Genomic DNA, 20,261 nt, shown 5'->3' on the forward strand with positions numbered 1-20,261 from the left:
CAGACCAAAGGTACATCCAGCCCAGCATCCCGTCTACTGATAGTGGCCAATGCCAGGTGCCCCAGAGTGAATGAATCTAACAGGTAATGATCAAGTGCTCTCTCTCCTGCCATCCATCTCCACCCTCTGACAAACAGTCTAGGGACACCATTCCTTACCCATCCTGGCTAATAGACATTAATCTTCTTAACCTCCATGAATTTATCCAGTTCTCTTTTAAACTCTATTATAGTCCTAGACTTCATAACCTCCTCAGGCAAGGAGTTCCACAGGTTTTCTGTGTGCTGTATGCAGAAGAACTTCCTTTTATTTGTTTTAAACCTGTTGCCCATTAATTTCATTTGGTGACCCCTAGTTCTTATATTATGGGAACAAGTAAATAACTTTTCCTTACTCACTTTCTCCACACCACTCATGTTTTTATATACCTCTATCATGATCCCCCTTTGTCTCCTCTTTTCCAATCTGAAAAGTCCTAGTCTCTTTAATCTCTCCTCTTATGGAACCTGTTCCAAACCCTAATCATTTTAGTTGCCTTTCTCTGAACCTTTTCTAATGCCAGTATATCTTTTTTTGAGATGATGAGACCACATCTATATGCAGTATTCCAGATGTGGGCGCACCATGGATTTATATAGAGCAATAAGATAATCTCCATTTTATGCTCTATCCCTTTTTTAATGATTCCTAACATCCTGTTTGCTTTTTTGACTGCTGCTCACACTGTGTGGATGTCTTCAGAGAACTATTCATGATACTCCAGATCTATTTCCTGATTAGTGTAACTAAATTAGCCCCCATCATTTGTATGTATAGTTGAGGTTATTTTTCCTATGTGCATTTTTACATTTATCCACATTAAATTTCATTTGCCATTTTGTTGCCCAGTCACTTAGTTTGTGAGATCTTTTTGAAGTTCTTCACAGTCTGCTTTCGTCTTAACTATCTTGAGCAATTTAGTATCATCTGCCGTCATGGTATAAATCCCCACTCTGAACCTTAGCGTCCAAAAGATGGGGTACGCACATGAATTCTCTAAGCTTAATTACCAGCTTAGAACCTGTAGCGCTGCCACCAACCAGGAATTCCAGTGCCTGGTACACTCTGGTCCCTCCAAGACCTTGCCCGGGGAACCCCAAGACCATGACCCTCTGGATCTTAGCACAAGGAAAGTAAACCCTTCCCCACCGTTGCCTCTCCCAGGCTTCCCCTCCTGGGTTACCTTGAAAGATCACTGTGATTCAAACTCTTGATCACAAAACAGAGAGAAAAATTCGCCTTCCTCCCTCCTTCTCTTTCCCTTTCCCTGAAGAGAAATTATCCTAAACAGAGAGAAATTAACCTTTCTCTCCCCCTTCCCTCCTTTCTCCCACCAAGGCCCTGGTGAATCCAGACCCTGTCCCTGGGGTCTCACCAGAATAAAAAACAATCAGGTTCTTAAACAAGAAAACTCTTTAATTAAAGAAGGAAAAACAGTAAAATTATCTTTGTTAAATTGAAATGAATCTTACAGGTCTTTCAGCTATAGAACACTGGGAATACCCTCCCAGCCTAAGTTTACAAGTACAAATTAAATCTTTTCAGCAAAATACCATTTGAACTCCTTTCAGCCAAATACACATTTGAACTCCTCCTAGCCAAATACACATTTGCAAATAAAGAAAACAAACATAAGCCTAACTCTCTTTATCTACCTAGTACTTACTATTCCGAACTTATAAGAGCCTGTATCGGAGAGATTGGAGAGAAACCTGGTTGCACGTCTGGTCCCTCTGAGCCCCCAGAGTGAACAACATCCAAAAACTAACAGCACACACAAAAACTTCCCTCCCTCAAGATTTAAAAGTATCCTGTCCCCTGATTGGTTCTCTGGTCAGGTGACAGGCAGGCACACTGAACTTGTTAACCCTTTCCAGGCAAAAGAGATATGAAGTACTTCTGTTCTATTAACTCTTACTATCTGTTCATGACATCTGCAAACTTTGCCACCTCACTGTTTACCCCTTACTCCAGATCATTTATGAATAAATTGAATAGGATTGGTCCTAGGACTGACCCTTGGGGAACACCAACATTTACCCACCTCCATTCTGAACATTTACCATTTATTCCTACCCTTTGTTCCCTGTCTTTTAACCAGTTCTCAATCCATGAAAGGATCTTTCTCTTATCCCATGGCAACTTAATTTACATAAGAGCCTTTGATGAGGGACCTTGTCAAAAGTACAAATGCAGCTGTATCAAAATATTTTCTATTTCCTCGCCTCCTGTCAAGATTTAACATGCATACAATATTTTCCCAATGTGTGCTCTGTGCAATATGTTCTGATGTTTGTATGCAACTTTAGAAGAAGGTATTTAAAAATATATATGTATGAAACATTGGTTTACCAATCATGATTGTTCACTAGGGACTGGATTCGGATAACTTACTTGCACTGAGTAGCTAGATTTGACTCTATGAATTGCCTATTGAAACCCATAGGACTATACAGGAGGTGAGGCACTAGTCAAGAGATAAAGGGGGCAGAATCTGTTCCTAAAGTCAGCAATCTCAGGAAGGTTAAATTTAGGTGAGATGTAGGGTGGAAGGAGCCTGCCAGGCTGAACTTCTAAGCCCTCCAAGAGTGGAGCTCTACTTTATCTCCTGTATCATAGGAGCCCTGAATGCTAATTGCCTTCTCCAAGTCTACTCCTATGCTTCTCTCACCATTATTGTAGCCACTCACAGTCCAGAGAATCTCCTCTCTCTGCAGTTCCTACACTGCTCCACTACAGTGCAAATATACAACATGAACTGGATATATTTTCAATCTCTGCTGCACTTTTAGAATAGTTTCTGTAAAACTGAAGGTGGCTGAATGATTTCATAAAAAATTGTCATCACTGCAGAATTCCCAGTGTCTCTTAGAACTCCGCTCTGATAAATCTTGAATTTGGTTTTGGTGTTGTATTTTGATGATTTACAGACTGTATTTAGTTTTCAGAGTGGTAGCCATGTTAGTCTGCATCAGCAAAAACAATGAGGAGTCCTTGTGGCACCTTAGAGATTAACAAATTTATTTGGGCATAAGCTTTCATGGGCTAGAACCCATTTCATCTCTAAGATTGTATTGAAGCTCCTGAAGCTGTTCCTGGCTTTACTGATTCTTGTCCGGATGTCCTGGTTTGTTCCACCATCCTGCCTGATGGTGCTGCCTAAGTATGTGAATGTTTCTACATTGATAAGAACATGATCCTTTATCCCTACTGATGATGATGAGGCACAATTATGGGTCATTAAATCTTATTGCAGTTGATTTTCAGTCTGATTTGCTGGCTGAATGTATTGATTTGGGTTGTTTTTTCTTGTATATGGTGTTGCTTATGTGATGTGAGATCATCCTCAAATTCCAGATCAACGTTACTTTATAGTGCAAAATTCTGGGGAATGACAATGTATGACATGTCCAAACTGTCTTAATTCCATACTACCTTCCTCAGAAAAATCCTCTGTATCTTTTGGTCCAGAACAATCTCAAACCAAGACCTATTCACACAGTGCAGCCAAGAAGATATGAGCACCATCATTGCCAGGAGGCATTGGAGATGGATTGGTCATGTGCTTTGGATGGAATTGATTCCATCACCAGAATAACAATAAGATGGACACCTGAAAGCAAGAGAAAATGAGGCCGCCTTAAAATGACATAGTGAAGAGCTGTGGAAGCTGAGCTGAAAAACCTGGGGCACAGCTGGGGAAGCATTGAAAGACTTGCCAGAAACAGACAGGAGTGAAGCTTTGTTGCTGTCGTAAACGCCAGAAGTGTAATGGAAACAAACTAACCTAGCACTCAGCGCAACTGTGATGGTCCCACAGACCTTAGGTCAAATGTCCTACACAGTACAAGGAGGGAGATGGCTTGGCATCTTTTATCAGATGGTGAACACTGCTTGGAATCTCAGTATTGTTTACTCCAGGGAGATAGTGAACAGAAGTCTGCTATCTTCCCACAAGAAATAAGCCAGGAGTTTTTACTTGTATGGATCAATAATATTTACAACATCATGGCATTGACTGTGTTATTTGAGAACACGCTTTCATTGTACTCACCCCTGCCTAGACTGCTTAGACACCAAAACCCCGAGTGTGGCTCCACTGGGATCCACATAATTCCTGCCACACTTGGTAGGATTGTAAACTCACTTGGAGACTAATTTTTTCAAGTAAAAAGTTCCCTGGAGGCCTGTGTTTCTGCTGCCTTCCTCAGAAGCGGTGCCAGGATTTTTGGTGCCCTTGGCAGAGGTCCCGGTTTTCGGGGCACTTCAGTGGCAGGCCCCGGAGAGAGTGAAGGACACCTATCCAAAGAATTACCCTGTAGCTGGGCTTGTGAGTGTAGCGCCGCTGTCTGGCTCTCCCATCACTTCCTCATCCACAGGCGTTGCAGAATTGCTGCCGAAGACCCGAGGTGCGGAAAGACCCTCCGCCGCCAAATTGCCGCCGAGAGCAGTAAAATGCCACCCCTCCAAATCCTGATGCCCTAGGCGATCGCCTAAGTTGCCTAAATGGAAGCGCCGGACTTGGCCTTCCCTAGAGTGTCCAGACAACAATATCCGGAGCAATTCACAGAAGGGGGCATAACCCACTCAGGGGGCCTGATCTTGTAGATGTGCTCAGAGCCCAGCTACTTAAGAGGACTGCACACAAAGCAGCCCTGGGGGAAGGAGCTCCCCCATTACTTTCAGCCCTGTGGTGAGGCTACTCACTTGGAATGTGGAAGATCCAATCCCCACTCTGCCTGATGAAGAGCAGGGATCTGAACATGGGTCTCAAAAATAGAAGCAGATTCCAGTGATTTTCTAGTTGCCTAAAAGTTAGGCAATATGAGCATCACAAAGCATTAATCTCTTTGTGAATCTAGCCCCTCTTTTCAGACACATGTTGCCTATCTGAAGAATTACCCTGTAGCTGGGCTTGTGAGTGTAGCACTGCTGTCTGGCTCTCCCATCACTTCCTCATCCACAGGCGTCCCTGGTAAGGTCTCACCAGTTGGTGCAGACTCTGTGAGATAAAGCAGAGCCAAGTCCAACAAGTGCTTATGGGAGCAAACATGGAAAGTAAGAGATTAAAATTCTCCAGACAAAATTCCTTGCTAGTTGGAGTCAAGTTTGAAAATCATCATCAGTACCTGAATATTAAAGGCCTTGCAAGAATGTTGGAAATAGCAAAAGACAAATGTCAGAAAGCTAGACAATTCAGATCTCAGATTACAAGAAGGGTATTGTTGTGTCAACATAAATAAAACAGATAAATTGAGGAAATTGTATATTAAAACTGAAATTCCAAAAATAATCTCCTATGAATTATTCACACTTTAAGTCATCCAAACAACCTCAGCTCTGCTTGATGGTAACAGCAGTCTTCCATCTTCACCTCTATGTTCCTTCCATACCAATGTTACCAACAGCAGGGTTTCCAACTCTTGCAATTTATTGGAGTCACATTGTTACAACAGAATTTCAGTTTTCATTTTTTTAAAAATAGGAAATTTCTAGTCTTCATGCTGGCAGAGAAAAGTTTGAAAAAATGACCCCTAAAACTCAAAACCCAGAAAATAAATAAATAAAACCCCAAATACATTACCTTTAAAATCTCATAATTTTAAAGCCAATTTCATGATTTTGGGTAGTTCTGGCTCATCATCTTTGAATACTTGACTTTAGTAATATGGAAGCAGTGCTAAGTTTGAATTAAAGACTTTTCCCCCAAAGTATTACATCTGCAGCCATTGGGAGAGAAGACTGTTTTGCAGTTTTGCAAGATGTAATTTCAAAAAGGGACCCACAGATGATCAGTTCTTGTTTGAAACATACATGTCTTTGATTGTAAGTGTGACTCTATTTCCCCATATTAGCCCTGGCCTTATGCCCAGGAAATTTGTCTACATACTGTAGCTCAGGCCTGCACAACATACGGCTAATGTGCTGCCCTCAGCCAGGAATCAAAGATCTCTGGTAGGAGGGTAACAATATCTTGAGCTAATACAAGCCAGACATGTCTGTGATGTGGGATTCAGTGTTGTTATTAACAGTATTAAAGCAGTGCTAGAGGGCTCAGCTGAGATCAGGGCCTTGTTTGCTCGGTACTGCACAGACACGCCATGAGAGATCACCCCTGCCCCAAAGAGCTCACAGTCTGAACAGACAAGGAAGGATTATTATCCCCATGTTATGTATGGGGAAACTGAGGGCCAGAGATTCAGTGACTTGCCCAATCATCTAAGTTACAGCCCAGTGCGTTAAACATTACATAAGACCATCCTTCCTCTGCATCCCAAATCTGGGGAAGGTGGCATTCAAAAGCAACAGTAAGATAATTAAATGCCAGAGGGAGCTAGAGAGGAGGTTTAGGGTCTTGGTCTGAGGCTACATGAGAATGGAAGTACCTGGCTGTGTACACTGCAAAGAAAACCCCCCAGCACAGGCCTGGCTCTAACGGGCCCAGTGGAATCACTGATATGGAGTCCTTATCCACTTTTTTATGTTGGTGAAGGAACTGCGTGGAGGTTGGAGGCTGCTCCACCTTTTATCCCCTTGTAGCGGATGGAAGGGCATCAAGTGTGCACGTATGGCCACAACATACACTGCTGGCTAAAAGACAAAGATAAAGGCGTCTTGAAAAACTCCAGTTACTGTAAGGTAAGTAACCTCACTTTACTTCTGATGTCCCTTTCTGTGTGTTTGTGTGTGTGTTTTTTTCTTTTACAGTGTCTTCTTGACCTGGAGTTCTTTTTTGCCTCTAATGGCCAGTGACCAAACAAAGAATTTCAGGTAAATGAAATGGTTTGTGTGGTAAGAGCTGGGTTTACTGCAATATCTGCATGGTGATATCCCAACTTTTACCTTTGAAAGACAGATTCAAGGAAAGAGAATCTTTATAACTTGTATTGAGCTGCAAAATCCTCTGCTGAAAAAAGAAATGTTTGATTTCCTAATGAGAGTTCTGAGTTAGATCATCAGTTACGGATTCAGATTTAAAGAGCTGGAGACTCTTCATGATCTGGACTCTACAGTGACTATGGCATGTTTGTAACTGGTCCTCTGGAATAATATAGAAGGAATGGTTGCTGACTGAATGCTTGGCATTTGGGAACAGAAGCTGGAGTCCTGGGTTCATCTAAGGCTATGTCTACACTGGCAATTGAACAACAAAACTTTTGTCATTCAGAGGTGTTAAAAACAACAAAAACCCAAAAGTGACAAGTACCAGTGTCAATAGTGTGCTGTTAGCACCGCTCTTTGGGGGTGGAAGTATTTCGTTGGCAAAAGAGCCAACAAACAATGGCTACACTGCCTGACTTTTAGCGTCATGGCTGTGTCAACGTGGCCCTGTTGCTAAAAGTTGCATTGTGTAGACAAAGCCTAACTGAGGGAGCTAGGCACTCATAAACTAGAGCACCATAAACTCCGGACACCTAGAAAGGAGCAACACAGTTTTTGCCTATTGTATAATGCACTTTGAGTAAAGCATGAGCAAATGCACCTTTTGACTCAACACAGACGCAGTCTGTCTTTGTAAAGGAGTCTTCCTATTTCTCCTAGAAAAGGAGTGTATAAAGTGAGCTAACTCCTGCGTCTGACGAAGTGGGTATTCACCCACGAAAGCTCACGCTCCAAAACGTCTGTTAGTCTATAAGGTGCCACAGGATTCTCTGCTGCTTTTGTGTACCCTGACTGTCTCTTAATTTAAATGGTAAAATCAACGCTGGATTAACATTTTTTGTTCACATTGGACCTAATTCACCCTTGATTCAACTCCATTTGTTTTAATAAAGCTACACAAGGGATGAATGTGGCCCCGCTGTCTAGTTTAAGACAAAAAAGACAAACTTTCACTCTAGTGGACCAGACACTGTGCATCATCCTTTTCCTGTGCAGTGATGCCTATGGAAGTATTGAGTGCTTCTCTGATCTCAGTCTCTCTTTTTTGTAGTGCCACTTTTTTCTCTGGCTGGAGAGTTGAGGGTACTAACATTGCTCTGTAAATCAGGCTAATTAGTCTGGCACAGTAAGTCCTTGTGTGAAAATGTCTCCAGTATTATGTAAGCTGTGACATGGAGTGGAAATACTTAGCCTGCTAAGCAATAAGTGAATGCATCTCATTTTGTCTTATAGCACTTTCACTCTGTTTAGATGACAGGTTAATTAGATTTTGATAATTTTTTGAATTTTAATAATGTCTCCTATCCACACATCTCAAACCGCTTCAGTGGTTATTGAGGAATATTAGAAGGGAATGCCTTTTGGATATACATTTTCCCCTGGCTCTGAGACTGGCTGAATTTCCAATATCTGTTGTGGGTTTAAACCATCTTTGTCCCCAGCTCTAGGGCCCACTGGGTGCCTCTTTCCTGGTTTGTATTTAAACTATCAACTAAGAAAGCCAGAGGAGAAATGTCTTTTCGGTGCTGTAACAGACTACCTCCTAAAACCCTCAACACTGAGACTGTTCTGATCCTTCTGGCACAGCCTAAAGCCCACATTTTAAGGAATGGCAATGGATTTGGGTTCTTCAGTTTTGGGTTGTCAATTTTACTCACTTTGGAGCCGATTTTTAGAAAATGCTGTACACCTGTAACTATAAAAGAAGTTGACTGGAGTTGTGTGTACAAAGCACCACTGAAAATTTGATTGAAGGTGTTTCAAGTTGGGGTCCCAAAACAGAAAGGGACTAAAAATCTGTGTCCATTTCTGAAAATATGGACTTTAATATTGTAATTTACATTCCAAAGTCTATATGTTGGGAATCATTAAGAAAGGGAGAAATAATAAGATAGAAACCATCATATTGCCTCTATATAAATCCATGGTACGCCCACATCTTGAATACTGCATGCAGATGTGGTCGCTCCATCTCAAAAAAAGATATATTGGCATTGGAAAAGGGTCAGAAAATGGCAACAACAATTATTAGGGGTATGGAACAGCTTCCTTATAAGGAGAGATTAATAAGACTGGGACTTTTCAGCTTGGAAAAGAGACCACTAAGGGGAGATATGATTAAGGTCTATAAAATCATGACTGGTGTGGAGAAAGGAAATAAGGAATACTCTCATACCGTGCTGCCATGACAAGCTGTAGACTGACTCTTGGTCCTACACCTCTACCAGCAGTCACACAGGTAGGCACTGTCATAAACAGATAGTTAAGGGTTAATGTCTCTTTTACCTGTAAAGGGTTAACAAACAGGGAACCAAACACCTGACCAGAGAACCAATCCGGAGACAAGATACTTTTAAATTTGGGTGGAGGGAAGTTTTTGTGTGTGTTCTTTGTCCGTTGTGTGTTCTTCTCTTGGGGGGATCTGAGAGCAGACGCAGACATTATACTTCACAGGTTGCTCTAAGTTTCTGTTCAAACAGTAAGAGAAGAACAGGCGGTTTTGGTCTTTTTGATTGTTTTCTCTATTTGCAAATGTGGATCTGTGGTAATTTTATGTTGTAGTTGCTGGGAATGTTTTTGATTTGTATTGGTACTGGGGAGAAAAGTTTCTCTCTAGTGTCATAGAGCTATAGGACCCTGTAATATTACATCTTGAAGTTACAGAGATAGTTCTTTACTTTTTCCTTTCTTTTATAAAAGATTTTTTTTAGAGAACACTGATTTGATTTTTCCCTTGTTTCCCTTGTATAGATCCAGGGATTGGTGTATAACCACCAGAGACTGGTGGGGGAGACGGAGGGGGGAGAGGTGGAGATCTCTCTGGTTTCCTTGAATCTGTTTGCTCTTTGTGGAAGGGAAGGGAATCGTTCTCTGTATTGTGATTTAAAGAGTTTGGATCAGTAGTCTCTCAGGGTAGCCCAGGGAGGGAAAGTCTGGGAGGGGGAAAGGAGGGGGGAATGGTTTATTTCTCCTGGTTTTAAGAACTCAAGGGATTTGGGTTCTTGGGGTCCCCAGGGAAGGTTGGGGAGATCAGAGTGTCCCAAAACACTATACTTTTGGGTGGTGGCAGTGCTATCAGATCTAAGCTGGTAATTAAGCTTAGAGGATTCATGCCGGTACCCAATATTTTGGATGCTAAGGTCCAGATTTGGGAATTATACCATGACAAGGACACACCCAGCTGCAGTTGCTCTCTGACTAGCCACTGCATGAACCAGCAATAGAGAGGCTACAGCCAAGATAATCCCCAGCTTCCGCCCACACTGGAGTATAAACCAAAAATTATACCATCTTGTGCTGCACAGGGAACTGTACAGCGTAAGAGGATAGATTTGCCCCTCCCTCAATGTGGAGAGGAAATGCAACAAGCTGAGATTTTTTCCCCTGACACTTCACTGACAGACACACTGCGTTAAGATTAAAACATAAAACAAGTTTATTTGCCTATTATTATTTTATTAGATTTTAAGCAATTATAAGGGATAGTAAACAGATCAAAGCAGATTACCTAGCAAATAAACAAAAATGCAAACTAAGCTTAACATACTAAATAGATTGGATATGAGTTAGCAGATTCTCACCCTAACTGATGGTACAAGCAGACTTGCAGATTCTTAAAGCACAAGCTGTATTTGCTTTGGAGCTTGGGTTTCCCAGGTCTTCATACACAGGCTAGCAATCCCTTTAGCCTGGGTCCAGCACTTCCCCCAGTTCAGTCTTTCTTCCTCAGGCGTTTTTGGGAGTTCGCTTGTGTGGGGAGTGAAGATCAACCAACGATGTCACTCCCTGCCTTGTGTAGCTTTAGCATGTGGTGGGAACCCTTTGTTCCAAAACCAGTTCCCAGCCCAGTTTATGGAAAAATAAAAACACCCTAAAATGGACTCCAGAGTCCTGTGGCCTGGTCATATACCCTTGTAGTCATAGCAGCTATTATTTACTGTTTGAAGCATTTTCAGGAAGGATCACTAGGTGAGAGATAAGCCTCTCCTGAGGTCTATTGTTTTCCCTAATGGCTCATTACCCTGAGTAGACCCTTCCTAACCAGCTATCCTAGACTGGTAGCATCTTGCGTACTGGGCATCACCCAGGTGTAACTACATTTAAAATACAGACACACAGTCTATATTAACAACTTCAGATGCAAAAATGATACATGCATACAAATAGGATAATCATATTCAGCAAATCATAACTTTTCCAGTGACACCTTATATGACCCATCTTGCACAAAAATTACAATTATTCTATAATCATATCATAATATCACTATAAAGAATATGGGGTGCAGTGTCACATTCTCTCTTTCCAATTTGTCCATATCTTTCCTGAAATGTGGCACCCAGAACTTGACACAATACTCCAGTTGAGGCCTAAGAAGTAGTGTAGTCATTGGAAAGGAAGACAGGTATGCAGATTTATAAATAATATATATCTGTAGGTAAGTGTGAACTCAGAGTTAAGGAGTTCCTTGTACTAGCTTTTCCATTGGGAAGTTGCTCTAGCAGAGAACCAATTACTATATTACAGTCTGTATCTATTTGAGAGGTTTTTCCCATTTTTTCCCATTTTTAATTCAATTGGAGTTTGTGCTCTGTCCTGGTGATATGGATCTCAAGCACTGTGTCATGCACCCCCATGTAAACATACCCTCAGTAAATTGTTTATTTCCTGTTAAAAATTTGCTTTATGCTCTCCAGTGCCTGATCTTCAGTTATTGTGCCCCAGTCCCCTGGGAGATCAGATGGTCGAGCTTTATACTGTTTGGCAAACTCCTGACTGAACTTCTGAAAAACAAACTTCCAGTAATTGGAAGTTTCTATGCTGGGATCTGGCTGAATGCTCCAGTCTGGGTAATAGTCACGATATGCTTTGAAGGGATGAGCAATCCATTTTGTGTCTGAATTTTGGAATGTACAATTGCTAACTACAGCAGAGGAGCATATATCCGAGACAAGCTTTTTATTATGCAGATGCATGTATTGCCCTAATCCTTGAGGGCGATGCACTGATGCAAAGTGCTCCTGGTGACTAGGGGCTCCTGCCTCACAGGGGACCTTACAGAATGGACAGTGCTTCCCACAGCCACACACTTGCTTGAAGATTTCAGCCTCAGGTTTCACTGACAGATTAGAGAGTTTTAACTCAATTTCTATACTTTTCAGTTCAGCTAAGATTTGTTGTTCCAGAGTGGGAAGAAAAGTTGGTATAAAATCAGAAAATTGTTTAGCACTTGCTGTATTTATAAACCGCATCCCCACTAAATTATCCCTGGAAATTACGAGGTCCTTCTGCAGCCCTTTGCAAACAGAATCTAAAAAGTCAGAGACTGTGTGGTTCTCTGTAATACTGGTACATTTAAGAGCCTCCCTGACTTTATCTATCACTGGGGACAGAATCTTTTTCTCTATGACTCCCAAATCTGCTCTCTTGTTGTAGTGCTCCAAAAGCTGTCTCCTTATCCAGGTTTGGACAAAATCTTCATATGTATTAATGTATTCCACATACTTCTCAAAGTTCTTCTCCTCCAAAAGCTTCTTCAGTAGCTCAAACTGTAAAAAGCTCCGGTTCCTGTATGTAATGGATTGCTCACTGCTGAGAATGTCATCCACTATTTGCACTCCAAGTACCTTGTACACATATTCTACCAGGGCAGGTTTGAGAGACTGATCACAGAAATCCCTGGCCATTGTTTGGCTTTCATCCTTTTCCAAGTAAAGAGCGTTAAATGTCTTGAAATACTGAGGTTTCAGCTTCTCCAGACGTAGCTGAGGATCGTTTTCCTTGATAAAATCTTCATGCATCTTCTGAAATGCACAAGCTGCATCCCCCAAAATGTGAAGCTTCAGATCAATTTCAAAACAAGGAGTAGTGTGAAGTTTCTCAATATCCTCCTCTTTTAACCTCTCATTAACCATATGCAGCAGTTCTCCACAATAGGTTTCATCATAGTCTGTTTTGGATTTAACTTTTTCTTCAACATATTTTTTGCATTTCTTTATTAAAGATATAGCAAGATCTTCAGTTTTACAGTAACATTCCTGTGAGAAGTATTCTACAACTACTCTGGTCCATTTTATGTCTACATATTTCTTTTTCATTGTGAAAGTTTCCATTTCATAACACCACAAGCTTTTTGCATGTTCTAGCATCTGACGGATGGCACTCCCTCGGTGATCCAGATCCTTTCTCAGCTGGAGATCCACATCTTGAACAACTTGACGTTTCTGTAAAGTACTGAGCTTTAACTCTGACAAGGTTTCTTGCCACATTGTTTCAAATTCTTTTCTCAGTTTCTCCTTGTCTAGTTTATCTTCTCTGTTCCGGCATTCAGCCAAGAGTCTGTCAACTTTCCCTTCAATTGTCTGCTTGTACCCAGACTGCATAGTATCTATCTTGTGCTGTACTCTGCGGAGTCGAATTGCGTCCTCACATTTACTGATTGAATAACTTTTGAGTTCTCTTTTGAGGCTATTTGCGCTCCTGTTGAAATCTTCTCTGTACTTTTCTATCAAGTTCAAATTTGCAGCTTCACTTTTAAAATACTGTTGTAAGTTACTCAAGAGCTTCTGTTCTCCCTGCTGCAGTTTCCTTTGTGCTTCAATTTCTAAGCTGTGTAAGAGATCACCCTCTAGTTTCTCTGGTGGCTGGTTCTGGATGAAAGTTTCTTTTTCGGATATCCAGAGATACATCTCCTTGCGGAAATCCCACTCCCATTCAGAATACTTCATAGACAGCAGGTTATAGGCTTCAGCTACTAGACTGTTTCTAAAGCTAAAGATGAAGTTTTCGTGTTTTACAGCTTCCCACAGGCTCCTCACCCATTCAATAAATTGAGGAATGTCCTTGGCAGATCTGCTAAGAGAACGAACCTTTATGAATTCAAACAGGTATTTCTTTAGCTCACACACACTCTCACTGTATCCAGTGTTTACTGGAGCCATGGGAGGGACTCCATGCCACAGCCCAGGGATGTACCAATTGTGTTTCTCTGGGTTATACTCCATAATATCAGAAAATGCCATTTCCCTGCTTTGATTTTCCATCCTTGCTGCAGCTTTGGTCATTTCATTCAGCTGCTCCAGGAGGTGTTTCCTGTCCCTCATATTCTGGTCATGAGCAGACACATCACTGACATTCTGATGCACAAACTGGCAGTTTGGCTTTTGTCCTATTTCCTCCATTCTGAGAAAGGCATGGACCACAATTTGCAGAACATCCTTCATTTCTGTGGCATTCTCCATGGCCATGTTAATAATGGTTATGTCACTCAGTCCAATCACCAGTGTGGCCAGCTCATTGTCGTGTTGATAACTATCTTCCAGTGCCGTTAGTTCAGGGGCCTTCAGACCTTCTGTGTCTATCACCAGGATGAAATCACAGCCAAGCAGCTCCTGAACAGCTTCTGTAACTTTAATGAGCGTCATGAAGGCTCCTCGTGTACATTGGCCACTGCTCACTGCGAACTGCAGGCCAAACATGGTGTTGAGGAGAGTGGATTTCCCCGTGCTCTGCACTCCCAGCGCTGTTATAACCACCATTCTCGATCTACCCCCTAGTTTGATATTGAGATGAGTTAGAACATCTGTTACCCAGTTCATGGGGATGTTGGAGGCATCTCCATCAATTAGCTCCATAGGAAACCCTTCCAGCATCAAGTCAGCTGCTATGTCTGGAAGATGGATGAATTGTCTTCGGCTTTTTTCCATTTTGCCTTCTTTAACCATTGAGGATTCAGCCTCATAAAACTGCCCCAACTCCCGCATGAAATGCTCAACCCCAAGGGAACTATCAGATATTAATTTATCTAGTTCCTCCAGCTGTTTTCGGTCCACTCCTGGAGTTTCACATTTCTTTTTATACTCCTCCCGCATTTTAGAAAGATTCCCTTTAGCAGTGTTATCCAGGCTAAGTTTTATCCATTTCAGGAAATAATGTTTCTCCACTGGATTCAACTGTTTTATTCCATTGATAAACTTAGCCAAACCACTAGTAAGGTCACACTGATTCTGCTGTCTGCGTATCTCTAACCATTTCTGTTTCAGCTCAGATTTATAGTCTTCAGTGGCTGTATCCCCTTGCCTTTTCATTCGGCACATCTCTTTTTCCACTTTAGCCAAGTTTTTCCATGGATCCCCTTGGAGTCTCAGCATTTCCCTTTTGTATTTTGCCCCATCTCTTATTTCTGCAGTGATTTCCGCAGCATATTTCCTCGCACGCTGACATGCCTGACAGTCCTCATCCACCTGGATTCCTCGTTTACGTGCCATCACAGCCATGGCTTCCAAATTCACTGTCTTGGGAGATGAGTTCACTATGGTTCCTATGGTGGACTGCACTTTTTTCACAAATCTTGCATTATTCATGGTACTATCTTTCACCAGTAGTTGTGATTTGCTCAGCTTCAGCTCTGGGGCCAGCTTATTAAGGAATCTCAGAGTTTCTTTGTGTTTCTCATTCTTGCAGTTGAGGATGAAATAGTATTTAGCTCTGGATTCTTTCAGAGATGAGAACAGAGCATACTCTCTCTCACTGATGCTGTCAGTAACAATGAACACTGCTGAGGAGACCTCTGTTAAAAAGCTAAACTGCAGCCAGTGGAACTCAATGTCTCCACGCAGATTTGTAACTGCAAGAGGTTCTGGGAAAAGATCTGAATTCTCCCTCCCACCAGGGAAATACCAGGAAATCTCGACCAGCCCATCTGCGATTTCCCGAGGGACATTCCCAGACTCCATGTCCCGATGAATGAAGAAATCGTGGTATTGCTGGGAGGGGCTGAGAACCTCATTGAGGAGTTTGGACTTGGAGAAGCTGCAGCTCCCCAGCCGCACAAAGGAAATGGTTGGCATTGACGTGAGCACCAGGCTCTGCTCTCTGAACCCTCTGCTCTCTGCCAGGGAGTGCGGCCTCCACTTCCTCACAATGTCCCTCATGGCCCACAGCAGTAGGGTGCACTTGGGGGTGTCAAGGGCGGGTAGCAGCAGAGGGAGGGAAAACTGGCACATGGACATTTTGGACAGAATCTCCTGCTGTAGCAAACTGTCTGAGCAAAGCAGCACGGCACAGAGAACATCGAGGGGGTTTAGAGAAACTCTGGTGTCAGTGTCACTAAAACTAAAATTATCATCTAAACTCTGTTCCTCCTCACTGACTCCTTCATCATCAGATGCCCTGTGCACAAGGCTTGTGTTTCTGGCCATCGTATTCAGAGCCATCAGTTTCCTCAGGAAATGCCAAGATAAATGTCCTAATATCTCAGGAGTTCCATTCTTTAGAATTTCTTGGCTAATTTCAAGGACATCATTCAGTCTGAGCTTCCTGCTCGGATCCTCCTGTAGTTCTAGCTTACAAAGGAGTTCTTGAAAAGCTTTCCTCTTCCCTGGAAAACAAAATGAAAATATGATCTGAGCAGGTTTCTGAAGATGGGGATTCCGAAATAGAAACTTTTGTTATGTTTGCAGAACATGTTGTAACAATCTTTTGGAGTTCATGTTGTAAATTCTGAATAATAACTTAAAGGAAAAATACAATGGAAACCGACAAGGAGAGGTATATGCAGCTAAGACCCATTGTTAGATCCCTGCTCCTTTATTTCTTTAAACAAATAAATACTTTGTGTGTCACATTCATTTCTTGCCCCCCCTTTTCTTCAGAGAGCAGCAGGAGTTGGGATGGGGAGGAGGGAAGGAGGGCCTGATGGCCTCTAGCCCTTTCAGTGCAGCACATGTGAACTGTGTTGACCTGCCACCTCAGGAGGCAGGGGCTGAGATCAGAGTATGCTCACAGGATGATCTACAGAAGAACATATCCATAACCCAGCCAGAGATACACATCTTAATCCTGCCAGAATCCCCATACGCCTCACAAAACTGCAAACTTTAACTCTGTCCACAGGGAGGCCAGTCTTCCAGCACCTCCTTCCACCTATTCTATGCCACTACCACAGACAGACTAGACTCCCTTCCCCGCTCTTGGCATCCATCTCTTCTGCACAGTTTTGTGAATTCACTCATGCTTAGGTTTGAGGAAAACCTGACTTTGCAAAAATTCTGGTATTTATCATAGTCAGTCATCCCTGTATTGAAGATTTTCTTTTTCAATGCAACACAAATGCACTATGATTAGAAGAACCCTTTCCCAATGCGTCACGTTAGCCACCATGCTCCATGGAAGCCACCAGATTCAGATACAGAGGGGGCATTTGATAAAAGGTAGTATTGTATTCCACTCCTGAATTGTTCAGAAAGGCATCTACATACTGGACCCGATGATGGAAGTACCTGTGTAAACCACTTTCTCTGTTGGCTTATGTTTATATGGCTTCAGTTAGGAAGATTTAAACTGATTTTCGGTTAATTAAGAAAATAATTACATAGCACCAGTGAGACTCCCAAAATTTGCAGTATGTATACCTTCTGATTTTAAACACTCTGCAATTTTATGTATTGGGGTATGAAAATCCGTAAGTGTCTCTTCAGAGATAATCTTTTTCATTAGCTCATTTTTTTCAAAGCTATTTTTTACCTGATTAGAACTTGGAAACTCCTTAATTGGGTACTTAAAAATTCTAAGAAAATTCAAGCTTCACTCAGAAAATTTATCCTGAAGTTGTAGGAGTGAATACAACATTTTTCTTTGGAACCCCTCCCCCCCCCAAACAAAAACAAAAACCCCACACCAGGTTGAGTCATCATTTTAGGGGAAACTTTAACTGTGACGTCAGTACTGCCCTGCCCCGCCCCACTAAGTTGTTCAGTCAGGTAAATATTTTTATTAATCTTCAGTACAAATGTGCCTTTCCTGGGAACTGGATCTTACAGGGTGTGAAGGATTGTGTGTTCCAGTGAACCTGAGAGCTTTGCCAGCAGGAATTTTAACTCATAGATTCATTGAGTCCAAGGCCAGAAAGAATCACTGTGATCATCTAGTCTGACCTCAGGCCAGAGAACACAGGCCAGAGAACTGCCCCCAAATTATTCCTAATTCATGTAATTTAGAAAAAAAATCCAAACGTGATTTAAAAATTGTCAGTGATGGAGAATCCACCACAAACCTTAGTAAATTGTTCCAGTGGTTAATTACTCTCACTTTAAAAAAAATTATGCTTTATTTCCAGTCTGAATTTTTCTACCTTCAATTTCCAGCCATTGGATTGTGTTAGACCTTTCTCTGCTAGACTGAAGAGCCCATTATTCAATATTTGTTCCCCACATGGGTATTTAGACACTGTAATCAAGTCACACCTTAACCTTCTCTTTGTTAATCAAAATAGATTGAGATGCTTGAGTCTATGATTAGAAGGCATGATTTTAATCCTTTAATCAGTCTTGTGACTCTTCTCTGAACCCTCTCCTATTTATCAATATCTTTCTTGAATTGTGTGCACCAGAACTGGACACAAGATTCCAGCAGTGTTCATATCAGTGCCAAATACAAAGGTGAAATAATCACTCTACTCCTACTCAATATTCCCCTGTTCATGCATTCCAGGGTCACATTAGCCCTTTTGACTACAGTGTCACACTTAGAGCTCATGTTCAGCTGATTATCCACCATGATCCCAAAATCTTTTTCAGTGCCACGGCTCCCCTGGATAGAGTCCCCCATCCTGTAAGTTTGGCCTAATTCTTTGTTTCTAGATCTATACATTTACATGTAGTCATGTTAAAATGTATATTGTTTGCTTGTAGCCAGGTTGCTCTGAATCAGTGACCTGTCCTCTTAATGATTTACCGTTCCCCCAGCTTGTGGGTCATCTGCAATCTTTATCAATGATGATTTTATGTTTTTTTCCCAGTTAATTGATAAAACATTTAATACCACGGGGCAAGAACTAATCCCTATGGGACCCTGCTGGAAACACATCTGCTCAATGCTGATTCCCCATTCACAGTTACATGCTGAAACCCTATCAGTTAGCCAGATTTTAATGCATTTAATATCTTCCTTGTTCATTTTAGGTCTTTCTAGTTTTTTAATCAAAATGTCATGCGGTACCAAGTCAAATGCCTTACAGCAGTTTATTATATCAACACTATTACCTTTATCAACCAAATGTGTAATCTCATCAAAAAATCATATTGAGATGGTTGATGGGTCTATTTTCCATAAACTCATTTTGATTTGCATTAATTACATTACCCTCTTCCATTTTGTATTACTCAAATCCCATATCATCTGCTTCATTATTTTGTCTAAAATTGATTTCAAGCTGACAGACCTATAATTACCTGGGTTATCCTGTTTACCCTTTTTAAAGGGTAACTGTGATCCTAGCAGTCCTTCAATAATAATTTGCCAATAATATTTGCAAACTCATGGATGACAGGAGATGTCCTGGAAAATTGGTTAAGAGTTAATGTAGCACCCAGCTATAAGGGGGGAGCAAGAAGGAGCCAGGAAACTACAGAGCAGTCAGCCTGACTTCAATACATAACAAGCTACTAAAGCCATGTATGAAACATTCAATTTGCAAGTACATAGAGGATGAAGGAGTAAGCACTAGCAGATGTCATAAGTAGATAGGTAAGGTAAGGGTTAAGTTTCTTTTACCTGGAAAGGGTAACCAAACACCTGACCAGAGGACCAATCAGAGAACTGGATTGTTTAAAGTCAGGGGCGGGAATTTGTATACTCGGGGTCTTTTTTGTTTTCTCGGCTGTGAGTAAACAAGGTTTCCTCCTAACTCCTTCTTATCTCAAAAATTATACCAAAAGTCTGTGAGTACAAAGGAACCCAAAGCAATTCGGCTATGAGGAGCTTTGGGTTGTATTTACAGATGTGGATTGCTGGGTCTTTGTTGTTCCTCGGCTGTGAGGAACAAGCTACCTTGCTGATTCCAATCTTCTTCTCATTCTACTAAGGGGCAGTGAGTACAAACCGGGAACAAAGTAAAATCGGCTATGATATGCTTTGCTTTGTACTTACTGTGTGTGATTGCTGGTCTATTTAAATTGGCTATTTTTTAAATCAGACTGGGTTATTCAGATTTTCTTAAGTAGGAGCCTGTATAAATGTTTATGCAAGTCATTAGTCTGTATTGTCTCTTTTTCTATATAAAGCTTTCTTTTTTCAAAACTTGTGGAAGTTTCTTTTTCTAGTAAGGCAGAGAAATTGAAACCTCTGTATCAGGTATCTGTCCCCCTCACGGGAAGGCAGGCACGGGGAAAGGCAAAGCCAAGCTGTTGGTATTTTGCATCTCAATTGTCCTGAGGGAATAGAACGCTTATCTCTTGGGAAGCAGAAAAACAGGTTTCTTGGTACGCGCAAGCTAGACCAGGAGGAAGCCTGGGAAGGGGGGGGGAAGGGGTTATCTCTCCTGCTTCTGAGACTCCAAGGGA

At 41.6% G+C, this 20,261-nt stretch overlaps 1 protein-coding gene across 1 annotated transcript; it reads right to left on the minus strand.

The window, feature by feature from the left end:
• Positions 1-10,379: 10,379 nt before the first annotated feature.
• Positions 10,380-16,300, minus strand: LOC116827469 (up-regulator of cell proliferation-like; the record flags this gene model as incomplete). The annotated part of the gene is made up of 1 exon (XM_032785030.2): positions 10,380-16,300. A coding segment is annotated over one exon (4,718 nt), but the record flags the coding sequence as incomplete, so codon positions are not given.
• Positions 16,301-20,261: the final 3,961 nt, after the last annotated feature.

Source organism: Chelonoidis abingdonii, unplaced genomic scaffold (assembly GCF_003597395.2).
Source record: "Chelonoidis abingdonii isolate Lonesome George unplaced genomic scaffold, CheloAbing_2.0 scaffold0449, whole genome shotgun sequence".
In the NCBI taxonomy this organism is placed as follows: domain Eukaryota; kingdom Metazoa; phylum Chordata; order Testudines; family Testudinidae; genus Chelonoidis; species Chelonoidis abingdonii.